Raw genomic sequence first — 15,353 nt, 5'->3', positions numbered from 1 at the left:
CCATCATCCAATAGGATAGGAGCCACTGCTGGTTATGACAGGTTGTCTTGTAGAGTGTTATTTATGATAGAGAGATAGTGTTGCAAGTATGTATTACCACATTATTGCAATAGAATGGTGTTGGATAACTTCAGTAGCCAACTACTAATGAAACAAATTTAAATCCTGCAACCATCCTTAATTGAAGGGGACCCAACCAAGTATCCTTCCTGGGTCAATAATAAATATATTGTATTTACCATATCCCGACTACTTACAGGACACCAATCAGTAATGCATGGCAATGAAGCCCTCACCAATAGCCCTTTTACACTGCTGCGATAACCCGGGTTATTTCTGGGTCTACCTGGGTCACAACTCAGTGTAAATGTGACCTGGCAATCCAACCAAGGTAGCTACCAGGGTCAGACCCAAAACAGACCTGGGTAATGCAGTGTAAACTGCGCAACCTGGGTTATTTGACCTTGGTAATGCCTAAAATTAGCCGACTGTTGGTTGTGGAGCAATCATCTCCCACTTTATGACCTAACAAGTTTAGCAGGGCAGACCCAGGTTCAATGTGAACAGGGCTGACCGTAGGATAACCCAGATTGATGGTGCTGTGTAGACTGTCTGACTTGGGTTGGAACCATGTCTGTAAACACAGGTCAGACCCAGGTTTTTGGTAGGAAAGAGTAACTTTTTTTTGCATGACGACTGGTACACAAGCAATTCCACTGGTAGCCAGGCACAAGTCAGAGCATTGGGTGTGAAAAATTGTGGCCTTTCACAGGCAAAAAAAAAAAAAAATCCAAATCATGCCATAATAAGCTATCCCCATAGGGATAGAGGCCCCAGTTCAGTAGTGCACTGCTGAATGCAGATTCCTGATTGTCAGGAATCTGCGCATGCGTAGTATAGGTCCTGCATGATCACACAGAGGGCCGGATTTAGAGATGTATGCAATGGTTAGCCCACATCTCCTATGGTGGGAGGACTGTGCATGCGCAGTAGGCGTACTCAGCCTCACAACCGCGTGTCACCCCCGTTTTCCTGGAGGAACCAGGCCATGGCCTACATGGGTGCTCGCAGATACCAGGATTGGCTGATTGAGATTTCCTGGCTTCTGTTGCATATACGAACCAGCCAGCTGAGTGATCTGCAATCACTGAGGATCTGATAATCGGCAATCACATCAGCCAGCTGTGTACTTGCATGCATTATTTATTCAAGCTGCGTTCAAAAGGTGTGACTCCTCCTGTTGCATTACCATATTACAGCTGCTTTCATGTTAGCAGCTGTAATAGATCCTGCTTCCTCTGCTGAATCACCCCCAAAGACATTGTACTGGTTTGATTGTCCCCCAAATCCTTGTATGAGGAATATATATGTTCCCACCATGTTTGTTTATTACAGGTGCTGTGGTTCCCCCAATTAAAAAAAAGAAAAAAAAAAAACCCCACACTAATCTATAGTTACCTACAACACAGTAGGGTCGGTTTTGTCAGAAGCCAATTAACCCAAGCTCTACTGTGGCAGGGAAAGATCTGAAGGATTTACAACTGAGTGCACCCTATGCAAATATGTCAATTTATACAAGTCCTATTGGAGAGAATGGCTTGCTTTAAAATGCTTGTAAAGTTTAAAAGGAGATTGCCTAAACACCAATGAGTGATGTTCAGCTGCACTCATTCCTAAATATTATTGCATTACATTTTTCTAAGAATCTTTGGTTAAAAACCTAAATAAATTCACACCATCTAGGACATCATTGGGTGCGAGGTGCTGGAGAAATGCACAGACTCAATAGTAAATATATTGCCCCTAAAAAGTGCATTTGGCAGACAACTTTGTCATAAGCCAGAGCCATCTGTTCAGAAGTGTTGCCCCTACTATAAGAATGTTGGAGCACTGTATTACAACAGGCCAACAGCTAGCAACTAAAGTTCTAAATTAAATTGTTCAAGACCAGGTAAAAAATCCATCTGCATGACATCTGACTCAGATTTACACAGGCAAGAAGTACCTGTCAATGACATGCCATCTTATAAAGTACAGAGGTGGTATGCATTTCTAAACAGTCTATTATAAAATATGCGATGATATTTAAGGATGACGACAGGGAATGACAGCTATAAAGAGTTAGACTTTGATCTTGATTTAGACGTACACAAGCTTTTATGAAAGAACCTAATACATTTGGCCATAGCACTGGATAGGTTCTTGGTCTTATACCTTTTGCTTGGTATAGTAAAAATAAAGATATTTATGTGATCTCTAATAGGTACAATCAGATGCTGATAAGTGAGGCTTGTCAAGCCAATGGCACAAAATCCAGAGGAGCATACGAAATATGAAGCATGGACTATGCTACTACACAACAAAGATCTTACCACACGCTGTCTTCTGTGTCAGATGTTTCTCTTCCATCACTATCAACATATCGATCTACAGTGAGGTTCCCATCAGTGTCATGAGCAGACTCAAAGTTAGAGACAGCACGCGCAGGAATCCCCAGGCAGCGGAGCACTGAATACAGATACACAGCTCATTTGCATTCCATACATTAAACAAAGGGCAATAGTCATGCAATCCAAGAGATACTTCTGCACAGCTTACATCATTGCATTCACAATATTTTGGATTCACAATGCTCACCTACTTAATGCCCATTCATATTGGGGCAGCATACTTTGAATATTTACTGTACATTAAGTGTAATGGTTATTTACATTCTGTAAGTATATACATGCTAACACTTTTTACCTACAGTTCACGTGAAGAGTTTACCCTGACTGAAATTGTGTAGCAACACTGCACCTGTTAAATCAAGAGGGTGGAGCGGTGTTTATTATGAGAAGCTACTACATACTTTTGTAACTTAGGCCTGTACTCAATTGTCGTGGAAAGGTTTTGCCTGTCAGACTTTCCGCCTCCTTCAGAGGAGGAATCTCAGTGCGTGTCCCCGCTTCCTGCCTAATTCAATCCTGAAATAGACTAAAATGGGAACTGGCGGAAAGTGCAGGAGGATTGGGAGAACCACTCTGTACCCTAGGAAAAGATGGACTGACACAGGAAGTCATTAAGGATGTGTACCAATAGCCCTAACTGAACTATTTAGGGTACTTAAGTGGTGTTAATTGCTTGCTATTAAAGTCTATGGAAAAGTGGTGAAGACTGGCATAAAGCAGTGTTTGTGAAAATAAGTAGCCCAATCACGTATGGACTACCTGACAATATGCTAGCACCCATTTTCAGGTCTCTATAGTGAGCTTTTAAAAACATGAAAAAAGACACCCTCCTACATGCACCTGCAATCCAAAAAACACTTGGCCCCTCCTTACAGCACCCCATTTTGCTAGTCTTTATACTTTTAACATTTTCACCCCAAAAAAGGACATGTGTTTTGGGGTGTTGAGGCATTTTTATTTGACAGATATGTCCCAAGGGTTCTGAGTAGTTTCCCCATGTTAGCACCACAAAATAAAGATTATCTACCTCATCTCCTGCTATTCAAAGGAGAACCTTTTTTTATTTCAATGCATTGAGCTTCCACATAGGTGAAATCCTGGAATTGAATTTGGAGATCTGTTTTCAGGCGAAAAAAAATCTCCAAAAGCCAGGCAAAGACATCTTTTTGCCTGTAATTGAATATGGCCCTTCATGTTTTACAAATTCAGTACTTCAATTTGGACACCTTCATGCAAACAATACATTCTATTGTACTGTTACAGCATCATTTGAAATCATTTTCTTCAACAATTGGATTTTTTTACTTATTTTTACATATTGCTGTAAAATGTAGAAGTCTATTAAATGGACCACCCTGATATTTTACCATAATAAAAGTTTAATTCTCATCTTAAGCATGGTTGGTGTAATGGATAGTATTACTGCTTCACAGCACTGAGATCTTAAGGCCGTGGTGTGAATCGAACCAAACTACGGAGTTTGTACATTCTTAGTGCTTGCTAGGGTCTCCTCCTACACTCCAAAGCCTGTAAGATAATTGGCTCCCAACAAAACTGAACCCTAGTATGTGCATATATGTGGTAGGAAATATACTGTAGATTGTGAATTAGAAAGCCTTTTGGTGTATCCCTTTTCTCTGGAGTTCAGCAGGTAGTGCTGCCTGATGTCTGCCACCCAAGTTATGCAGACTTTACCCCCTCTCTCACTTTAATTTCTGCCTTGAACACTATGGAGTGTAATTAGATCTGCACAAACCTGTACAAAGTACTCCTGCATAAACCCAGCACTGCCCATATTTTACTGGTCCAGCCTTACTCCATTGGCGTAGGATGGGAACACTTCCATTCCATTGTGTGGGTTCTGTGCCCCCAGAGTAGTCTGCACTCCAGTTTCCAAAAACCACCCCATGGTCATCATTGCTGTTAACCTAAAAAGTGAGGAAATAAAACAAAGATCTTTTCAAATCTGGGAATAAAGTTGGATCTGTATCTGCAGTAGGAAGAGAAGGGGGAAGGAAATTACATCCCCCTCCCCCCTTAAGATCAACCAAAACTATCGATTCAGAATTAGATATATCTAGAATTTTGCAATCATGAAGGTTTGAGTGACAGTGCAACATAGAAATTGCCATATGCAAGTCCCATTTAATGAACTAATTTAGCGATTTTAGTTGTAAACTATAACAAGTTCTATTGGAAACTAATAATTTTTTTTGTCTGTAAAAAGGGTCCCCTAAAGCAGATAGTTGCTAAACCTCAAGTAGCAGTGCATATGTTAAGGACACAAGCAACATTTGACCAATAGTTAGACCTATGCTAGGATGGAAGCTTATGTAGAAATATCTGTAGCCTTGCCAAACTCAATTTGAGAGCGATTACAGACATAAGCAAAGAGTTAAATTAATCAAGCAAAGGGGGAGATTCAAAGGTTTTCCCCATGACTTTCTTGTGGGTGCTTGACGGTGTAATTAAATTGTTGCTCTATTCAGCTGCAAATCACTGCGGGAGATACATCTGCTTGCAGCCTCTGAGGTGGTGAGCAGAAATGTGTACTTTAGACACTAATGCAGCACTTTTGCCCTATGGGGAGGGGGAACAATTTAATTGCTGATGGGCACACAAAACTGAATCACCTCCTTAAAGTCTAACAGCCAACTACACTTCTATTTCATGCTATGTTTTGTGAACTACAATTGGTTTACTCATTAACAATAACACTTAGTGGTGGTTCAAAGGAAATTGGAGAATTCCATAGTAAAATCCAATACCTATTGCCACAAAACCTCACTTACTTCTTTAGTCTTACCCAGTGAAATTTATCTCCGAAAAACTGATCAACACCCTTGACCTGGTCCTCCCTCACTTCTATTCTCTCGTTTCCTACTGTCCAACCACAACCTCCTTCCATCCACACTTTACTGTATTTGGGCATGAGGTAACCTCAATACTCTTGACCAAATCAATAGGCCATTTTCATGAATACAATTACTCAGTGACCAACCTGTTCTGCCCAAGCAGTTCTCATTTACAAGACACTTCAGTCCTAGACAATGCAGATCCAGCCAACAGTTTCCAACAATCTAAACCTCAACCATGGCACACTAAATAGACCCACTACCTGCAAAAATACACACACTGTTGAGCACCACTGGAGGCAATCTTACTCCAATGCCAACTTGCTCCACAATGAATTCATACTAATCTTACAATACTGCCAGTGATTGATTTTAGCTAGGGGCTGCACCCCCACTATAAAATAATCACTTTCCTGTGAGCTCCTAGGCTACCACTGTGTTCCAGCAGTCCTTTGGCTGCTATAATGAAAGCAGAAGGGGCTTCCCATTGGAAGGGCTTTCTGCAGCTTGAGTGGGGGGGGGGGGGGTAGGATTATTCTGGCCCTGGAACTGCCAGTCTGGTCTAACATTAGCAGATGAGGCACTTCAATTTGAAGCATTTTATTACAGCAGCCTCTAGCACCAGTGCTGCTTTTGTGTACATGCTCAATTTATAGGGACTGGACCACAGCCAATGAGATGCTGCAGCCTCTCCACGGTATTAAAGTTGGGAACTGCCAATAAACATCACTCATTTGAAAAGCACACATTCTTCCCTCCTCCAAAATCCACCATGTCTAACCCCCAGTGTCTTTGCAAACTTCAGCTAGCTACTCTGCACGCCTGGACTTCTTCCCTCAGACAAGAGTTTGGTACCTACTAAAGACAGTCATTGTCTCAAGATGTTGCATCATGCGAAATCTTACTTCTTGTCCTACACTCCCCAATCCACTTTCAGTTCATTCTTTCCAGCAACCAAATATTAAGGGGCTGATTGGGAGTCTGAGCCATAACCCAAGAAGGCATGACTGACCATCATCAGTAGATGTGAGCATTTGATGGCCCTAGTGTTCCGATACTACTACTGATAAGGGGCATCTCCTAGGTGGACAGCAAATATTCAAGGCATATTTGCTTGTACTTTTATGATTACACAGAACTTAAGCTAGATGAGTCACATGTTACCATGGCACTAAGCACTCTTCCCACATAAACTGGATCATGTCTGAGTGAAACATCTTTAGCAGAATTTTTCTTGTAGTTTGAATTTTTATCCAGCAATGAGAGGGTTATGTCCAATACATCATCTTCAAACTGAAAACAGAAATAGAAATCATTACTATAAAAGCGAGAATGACCACTCAACCTATAATTAAACATTGGTTCCTAGTGTTAGGGTAATGGTAAACTGGGAGGCACCATCCTTTTTTTTTTTTCTAGAAAAAGTGGCCAGGTAAGTCTACCTAGTCTATTAGATATCTGGAATGGACTAGTCTGATATCCAAGTTCTAGAACAGTACATGTCTGTACAGACACTTCACCGCTTATTTTTGAAGGCAGCCTAATGTTTTTCTACCAACTATAAAGTGGAACAGCATGTTTCATGCAAATAACCATTGTTGACATAGAAAGTGCTCAAATATTAATGAAACATCAGCACCATGAACCACCATTTTGACCCTCTTTTTAGATTGCTCTAGATCAGCCAGTGTACACAGTGTAAAACCAGATCTGGTTTCAGGTTTGGCACTCCAGCTGGATCAGATGAGTCACAATTTGTATGATCAAACTACACTGATGTGTTAGTACTGAATTCACCATTTGCCCCAGTCAAAACAGTTGCTCAAAATACAAATCCATGCTCATGGAAGTTTGTGTTCAAATTATCTCAAACATTGAAACACCTAAGCCACAAGGTACATTTTTACTCTGCACGTCTAAACCAAGGTGTCTCAGTCTTCAAGTACCACCAACATGTCATTTTGTGAATTTCTGTAATCATGCACAGGTGAGCTAGTTTATTTTGCAATAAAACAGTGATTATCCCACCTGTTTCCACAGACAGAAATCCTCAAGACATGGCTACTGTAGTTTGGAGTTCTCAACCTCAACCCACAAGTTTTCCTGGCATAAATCATCAAATCCTTTGACCTAGTTTTTCTAGATCCCCCATAAATTAGAAACAGCACACCAGAAACTACATCTTATCAACTTTCTTGATCCCATAAACCCTACCAGTTTCCTTTTTGGTTCCAGTTACAGCACAACTTTAAGACCCATGACTATGGGGTTTATTGGTGAAGAGCAGCGCTACTGACCATGTTTATGCCAGATATTTAAAAGGGTAATTCTTTTACTATCAAGACATGGCTAGTAAAAGCATTGCCCTTTTAAATATCAAATGTAATCAGAAGCACCAGGGTTTACAACTTTATGCTTTGTAAATAAACCCCTATGGCTATAAGAAGGAACCAACTTTTTAAAATTTATGGGTGGTCACACCATCTCCCTTCCTAATGACTGAAGAGTAAAATGGACATCAGCTTCCCTACAACCTTTGGACTTGAATTCACTCACTAGTGCACCAAAGGACTCTTAATATAATTCTGCCTTATATGTTCTTTGTACCAGTAGAGAATTATTGAATAGAAAACATAGCATTCTATCACTTTACTGTTTCCATCCAAACTGTGCAGTTTTAAATATTGTGTTTTGTCAGAAGTTACCATAATTATATAACTACTACATGTTATAGGAGACCATTTAAGACCTAACTTTAAAGACATTAAATATGTGAATATTCATGTTTAAAACCATCTACCCATCTTACACATCAAGGGATCTTTTCTTTTACACTATTTGATTATTAAACTCCTGACAGCTTGGAAAAAGTCACTAGTAACCAGGGCAGCATACAGGGATGATATCCCCTAAGTCATATACTCCAAACCATAGAAGGGAGTGCAGGATGCACCACCAACTAGGATTTGTTGCCATAACTAACCATCTTCCTACATTACCCTAGTTTCCTCTTATAGTCCAAAAACACTGTAGGTTAATCTTACCAAGTTAGCGCACTTTACACAGGTCTGTACAATTGATTGAGAAATTTGACAGCAAGTTCCATGTAATATGTGGACACCATAAAAAACAAACAAAAACGGCAAAGAAGTGTAGAGCTTTAATATTAAGCAGCCAAAGTTACCTGGCCATAATCCCAGTAACGAGATTGCCGATACTGTGCATTCCCAATGAAAATTAGCCCAGTCTCATTAAGAACATACTCTCTCTTCTCATCCTCATTGCTCATGTAGACCTCATCACCTGGATCAGAAATATGCACATTAGATGTAGGCTTCAACAACATAACAGATACACATATGGGTCTATTCATTAAGCCTTGGAGAGAGAGAGATAAAGTACCAAACAATCAGCTCCTAAATGTCAGTTTACAGGCTGTGGGGTCCATTTAACAAGCCTCAGATGGAGAAAAAAAAAATAGAAAGTAAAAAAAAAGTGAACAGAGATAAAGTACCAGCTCCCAACTGCCATGTCACAGGCAGTTTGAAAAAGTGACAGGAGCTGGTTGGTTTGTACTTTCTCCATTCACATTACCAATCAGATCCTAACTAATTTTTCAAACACAGCCTGTGACATGGCAGTCAGGAGCTGATGGCTGCTACTATCTCCATCCAAGTCTTAGGGGGTTATTCAATTGGGGGAGCAAAAAGTCAGTGCTGGACTTTTCTCTCCACATCGCAGCCTTTCCTGGGATAAAGTATCGGGGGCGTGCCCACTTTATCCCCGTATTCAATTAGGAAGCAGTGAAAACGGGAGCCTGCAGAAAAGGTAAGAATTGCTTAAAGTTAGTGAATTTGGCGGTTTTGCTCCTAGGGCCCCCTAAAGATGTCCAGACATAAGGGTTCACTCTGGGTACCCCCGATTAGCCCTGCAGAATGTTCTGCATTTTTAAATAGCCACGGCAGGTGGTTTCCTCCCCCCCCCCGACATTAGAACAAGTGATGCAGAAGAGTTTTTTGTCTCTTCTTTTTAAGTGGTTCCATCAAATTTGTATGACATTTTTCAATCTAAATTAGAACAAAACCTATAACTAAAACTATCTACACTGACCAATGATCTGTTCTGTAACTATGAATACAATACATAAAATTATTTTATTATATATAAATAAGGAAAAGGTATCGTTTATTGAATATCTATAAACATCTACTTCACTATATTAAGTTTATTTTATTGCATTTCACAAATTTTATCTAACACTATATATTTTGTTATATTTAATAAAGATTTTATTGTTTTAATTAAGATCTAGTTAATTTGTTATATATCTATTTGTATGCTTTATTTATACATAATTTTAGAAGTCTTCTGGACTAACAAATATTATAATCTATTATAATTATATCCAAGATGATATATATTCTTTGTAAAGAAATTTACAATTGAAACAAAACTGAGATAAAACATTACACAGTGGATACAAAGTTATTTGCATCTAATAAACTGGCAACAAAATGATGTTCCAAGATCCACATCTGTAAGTGCTTACTATCATTACAGGAGCATAAAAAGAAGGCACATAGGAGTGAGATCCACTACCTCTGAGGAAACAGCCAGTATATGTGAGGCCGAGAAACTCATTAGGTTCTCTCACCCACCATTGCCTTAGCACCAAATAATTACTGGCAATCAGCCCCACACCACTCACTTGGATTTACAAATTTTGAAGTAATATATGGAGGCAGACTGCACGAACGGCTCCGACGGCTCTCTTCACAGGCGCATTGCCGCCCGGAGCTCACTTGAGCAGAATATAAGTCTGAGTCAGAGCTCTTTCCCAGCCGGGACAAATCCTTCAAAGACAGGACAGACTCTCGTGACCTCAGCTTCACTGCTCATAAGATATTCACATCGAGCAGGTAAGCAAGCGGGGCTACAGTGTTGTCCGTTACACCACTTAGAGACATCTACATCAAGTAGGTAAGCAAGCGGGACTACTACAAGTACCCCACAGAGGGGGGTGGACACATACTGATCCTGCACAAATATTTGTCACATTCAAAATTCCAATTCAACTGTGATAAGACCATCTCTAACCTTAAGAGATTTGAACTTGCCCTATTTACAGAACTTCCTAATGCCATCTGTGGACATTGCTATACAGAAAATAACTATTTTCTATCAAGGAACACATTCCTATTATATGCCTATTGTTTTTGTACAACCACTCATGTTCATTCTGTCATTTTATTTCTATGTATATCTTACATAGATTATGGGATGATTATGATCAATTCATACCACCATTAAATGGATTCCCTATTTTAATCTACCAATTGTTATTTGCACATCTTATTTGTGCACCTTTTACCCATTTCTAGTTAGCGCTCCCACACATCTGCTTCTTAGATATAGGATCCTAAAATTGGAGACAAGCCAACCCCTCAGTGGTGAGCCGCTTCTAGAAATTATTCATTAGCTACAGTTTCTGGAGCTCCTAGGGTTCTTTCTATGATCAATATAGACCTCAATATAATTTGATCATTTGTCCATTTATTGAGGGTATATTACCTGAGACCCAGGGATTAAACAACATAATGAAGTCATCAAGTCTGTTATAAGTGGTCTTCCCTCCACTAGTAACATACAGACTCAGACGATAACGCCCAATGACAGCATTGACAGGAGAGCTTAGGATAACCATGAGGGGGTTATTCATTGATTTAGAGACTGCACTCCAAGATGTTCCACTGCTAGAGGTGGTGATTGCCATCACTGCCTTTGTATTTGTAGCTACTGATGGAAAAGGGCCTGGAACAAGAAAAACAAAAAGTCAGACAATTGGCATGTTTCCAGTTCTCTTGTGTTTGTCATGCAGAATTTAATTTCCAATATCCATTGTCAGAGCTGCTTTCTGGATACAAGTTTATCCAATGGAAATAGCAGAGCAACACAGTTTGGTACCAAAGGTTAATAGGAATAGCCCTGATCATAGAGGTATATGTTAGAACAGAAAAGACTCAGTTGGAGTGCCACCAAACACTCCAAGCCCCTTGCAAGATTTTGAGTAGCCATAGCAAACATTTTACAGTTTCCACACATACAAGTTTTATCAAGTTAGATTCTTACCAAGTTGTCAAAGCACATTTTAGACCATCTAGGTTGGTCATTAGAGACTTAGTTTGGAGTTAACATACATTACATTTTGTTAATTTGAGCACCAATCTTATGATGCTCTTTTAAAGAATATCAAGACTCCATTGCCCTCAAGCCTGATGGTCCCACTGTCCTAACAGGCTAATACAATACTCTTTAGAAAATTATGCCCACTCCGTACCAAAAAGATTCCAAGATGATTGTGTAATGCATGGAAGATTTGCCACTCCCTGAAAGCACCAAATGACTTACATAATGCCTCATCCATGACAATACATCTACCTCATTTGTTAAACCACAACACCAATCATGAACCGAAATTAAGGAATTCTAAAACATTGTACAGACATTTATAAATCCAAATAAGAATGCTCTGGGCTCCGCTTTCCCTATTAGCAGAGATGGAAGGCTAAGCTACAGTAGGTTCAACAAGGGAGGAACCCTGCATAATGCCATCTCCAGAGTTATTGCAGGGCTCCCTCTTGGTATTTTCCCACAATTTTTTTTTTAGTAAATCTGAAACAGATCAGATTTCACATTAAAAATATGGGAATGTGATCTGCTCACTAAAAGGATGTGAATTTAAGAACTAGTAGTTTTTTTGGTTTTTTTTAAAGAAAATGGCCCAAACATCAATATGCCCGAATGCTTCTAAAGCAGCCCATACAACAGTGTGTTGATTCTGTATGTTTATGATGTGCATCCCCAGTCGTATAGCTGGATTGTACTGTAGATCTTATGGGAAAACCGTAAGATTGTGATCTATTGTGTACAATGTGATCCACATTAGCATCCATATCGTATGATCATAACAATCAATCATAAACCATTTGAACACATCTTATGGAGAATTTCAAGGGAAGAATCTCAAAGGAAAATCGTACAACACATCGTGACGTTTCAGTATCAGTGTATGGCCGGCATAAGGCAGCCAAACTATGTCAGATGTAATGCCAAGGTTGAGCAGTTAGTAACCATGATGAATGTAAGAGGAACATCAGCTCCAGTGGACTGACTTATTACATCACAGTGGATGCATGTACATGTAGGAAGCCCAAAAAGGCTGCATTCCAAGAAAACACTTTTTGGAGCATCCTTGTGTGAAGCATCTTTATTGAATATGGAACAATTCACTATTTAGCATAAAATCTACTTTAATATTCCATGGACATGCAGCTTAATATGTGGTTTTCCAAGTACTGGTACATGCATCAGTTAAATATTGTGGGGTCTCCATTTACTAAGCTGTTAGGAGGTAAAGTGACCAGTGATAAGGTACCAGCCAACCAGCACCTAACTGCCATGTCACAGGCAGTGTTTGAAAAATGGCAGTTAGGAGCTGATTGGCTGGTACCTTATTCCCGTTCACTTTCTCCTAGCACAGCTTAGTAAATAGACCCATGTCATGTAAAAAGGCCTTAGACAGTTTACCATACAGTAAAAGTAGCATTCAGGAAGCAGAGAAAAGGTTCTGGATTACATTACCCGTTTCAGCAGTTAGAGAGAGCGAGTCTGTAGGCTGAAAGGCACTGTTGAATGTGAGCAATACATTGAAGGGCTGTCCTCTTCTAACAACATGAGCTTTGGTGGAGAAATGGTTAGTTCTGTGTGCCAAAGAATTTGCGCTGTGCTCAAAGCGTGAATTTAGGAGCCGCAGGCCTGTAATACAAGATCAGATGCTGTTACTGGTAACTAAAGAGACTTCTTGCCGGGTGTTCAAGAAAACAAAAAACAAAACCACCACCACACACCTAGAACATAGGCTACACATTTTACCATAGATAAAGATTCATGGACAGATGTTTTTACGGTGAGTCTTGTCAAAGGTCCTGCAATATGAGACTACAACAGACTGACTTACATTAACCTGTAATACACATGGTGGTATGCAATTGAAAGTACTGGACTTTCAGCCAATTCAAATGGTGAGAGCCCTCTTTCTCCTGCAAAGTATCTACTGTAATACGTTCACTGCAATATTCATGCAACATATGGAGGAAGCCACTTTTCAATAGATACATGAATAGTGGGATAGCCTTCCATAAGATAACTACATATATTAGGATTACTAGTGTGCCTCCAAGCACAAGTGGCATAATGTGCAAAAACCTGAGTACAGTATAGTGTAGACACGGCATTTCTACATACCATTCAGCACCACAGTAGAGACATAGCACCAATTAATGCACTTACTTGTCATGGTGTCTCGGTTTGGTAGAAAAGCAGCTTTTCTTTAGTTCAATGCTCTAAAACACAAAGACTGGTTTTCAGGAGCTGTGATCATTACTAGCACTGTATGTAACAAGTTTGGAACAAGTCTATCACCACTAAAAGCCCCCATACACAGCACAATATAGCAGCCGATACGATCGATTGAATAAATATCGCTGCTATATCATACTGTGTGGGCATGATATCGGCCTGTGGTGTCGTACATCGCTCCTCCAGATTTTACTGGATGTTCACTTGATCTGGGGATAAGATGTACAATCCCATGCAGCGCTATGCAGGTGGGGGGAGCCAATATATCGGGCAGTTGGCCACCCAATCGCTCCATGTGTGGGGACCGCCCGATAGGTGAGCCATCAGATCATAAGTCACATATCACACTGTATGGGGGGCCTTAACATTTAGACAATGTTCAGGGATACATTTTAAAATGTGGCAAAGTTGCTAATTTAAACCAACCTACAACACCCAGGATCAGAATTTATATTTAGCCCATTTAAAAAAAATTGCATATATTTTAAAGTTGCCCAGTTTTAAAAGAGGTGAACATTAAACTTGAACCTTATGTGGCCATTGAATCAGTGGTGGAACTCCCAGAGACAATGGAGTCATTTGCCGCCGGGCGCCAGCCCTGAAGGGGGCACCTGGCTCCATTGTCATCCGGCCACTGCTGAGGAGGAGCTGCATGTAGAAGGAGCACCATTGATTGGCGCTCCACCTCCAGTGGCATAACTACGGAGGATGCCGGATGCCCACTGAGTTACCAGCATGCACCCGCTCCCTCTCTCTCCCCCCCCCCCCCCACCCAGCGGGAGCTCACTACTGAGCTCCGGGTCCCGCAGTGCACTATGGGAGCAACATCATGAAGTCACTCCCATAGTTGCGAGGAGCGGGCGCCAGGTACAGTCGGCAGCAGGCACTGAAGCGGGGTTGAAGGCAAGTTTTTATTTTTTTATTTTTAATATATGTGTGAGCAGGGGGGCACTACAGGCGACTTACTACATGTGGGTTAACTACTGGGGACACTACAGTGGGCTTACTACTGGGGGGTTGGGGAAGCACCAACATTTATCTTGCCTCCAGGCACCTGGGATGAAGTTAGGCCACTCCATTGAATATTAGTAACAGTTAAGAACTACTGTATATAAGCCACTCAGTCCAAATAAATAGAAGCATGCTATAACAATGCAGATGAACACATTTAAACCAAACAAGAAAATACACTGGAAGGCAATATACTGTATGTTGCTGAGCATTGCATTAACCACTTAATAATATAATAAAGCATTAATTGGAATATTTACACACTATCACAATTTACAAATTACCAGATGCTGGTCTCTCCCAATCACAAAATCCCAACACAGCCACTCTGTGCACCACAGAATAGTGATCCAAAAAACCACATGGACCTTTTATAAGTTGATGGAAAAGAACTGTCACTGTAACGTGGAAGTGGATTCTAAGATCTGGATTTAGAATGAATCCCCACCACGTAAGAATGGTAAATAGATATAACAATATCACAGGATTCATGATCACTTGGGGCATATGTATCAAAGCTTGATGTGAGATAGAATTGTGAGATATATATATCACCAACCTCTGTTTAAGAAATGATAGTTTGGAGCTGATTGGTTGGTGATATGTATTTAATAATATT

At 40.3% G+C, this 15,353-nt stretch overlaps 1 protein-coding gene across 1 annotated transcript in view; it reads right to left on the bottom strand.

Moving 5' to 3' along the window:
* Window positions 1-15,080, bottom strand: part of LOC148512608 (protein-glutamine gamma-glutamyltransferase E-like) — a 29,792-nt gene extending 14,712 nt beyond the window's left edge. Inside the window, exons 1-8 of the mRNA XM_088481885.1 lie at window positions 15,019-15,080; window positions 13,655-13,707; window positions 12,947-13,120; window positions 10,877-11,116; window positions 8,490-8,608; window positions 6,470-6,598; window positions 4,207-4,378; window positions 2,373-2,508 (exon numbers count right to left, since the gene is read on the bottom strand). Coding sequence (XP_088338011.1) covers window positions 2,373-2,508; window positions 4,207-4,378; window positions 6,470-6,598; window positions 8,490-8,608; window positions 10,877-11,116; window positions 12,947-13,120; window positions 13,655-13,661 — 977 coding nt within the window. The 5' untranslated portion in view covers window positions 13,662-13,707; window positions 15,019-15,080. The remainder of the gene's footprint in view (window positions 1-2,372; window positions 2,509-4,206; window positions 4,379-6,469; window positions 6,599-8,489; window positions 8,609-10,876; window positions 11,117-12,946; window positions 13,121-13,654; window positions 13,708-15,018) is intronic.
* Window positions 15,081-15,353: the final 273 nt, after the last annotated feature.

The sequence above is a fragment of the Taudactylus pleione genome, unplaced genomic scaffold (assembly GCF_031769625.1).
Source record: "Taudactylus pleione unplaced genomic scaffold, aTauple2 ptg000279l, whole genome shotgun sequence".
NCBI lineage: Eukaryota > Metazoa > Chordata > Amphibia > Anura > Myobatrachidae > Taudactylus > Taudactylus pleione.
The sequence above is the reverse complement of the archived record's forward strand: the minus strand, read 5'-3'. Positions and strand labels throughout refer to the sequence as shown.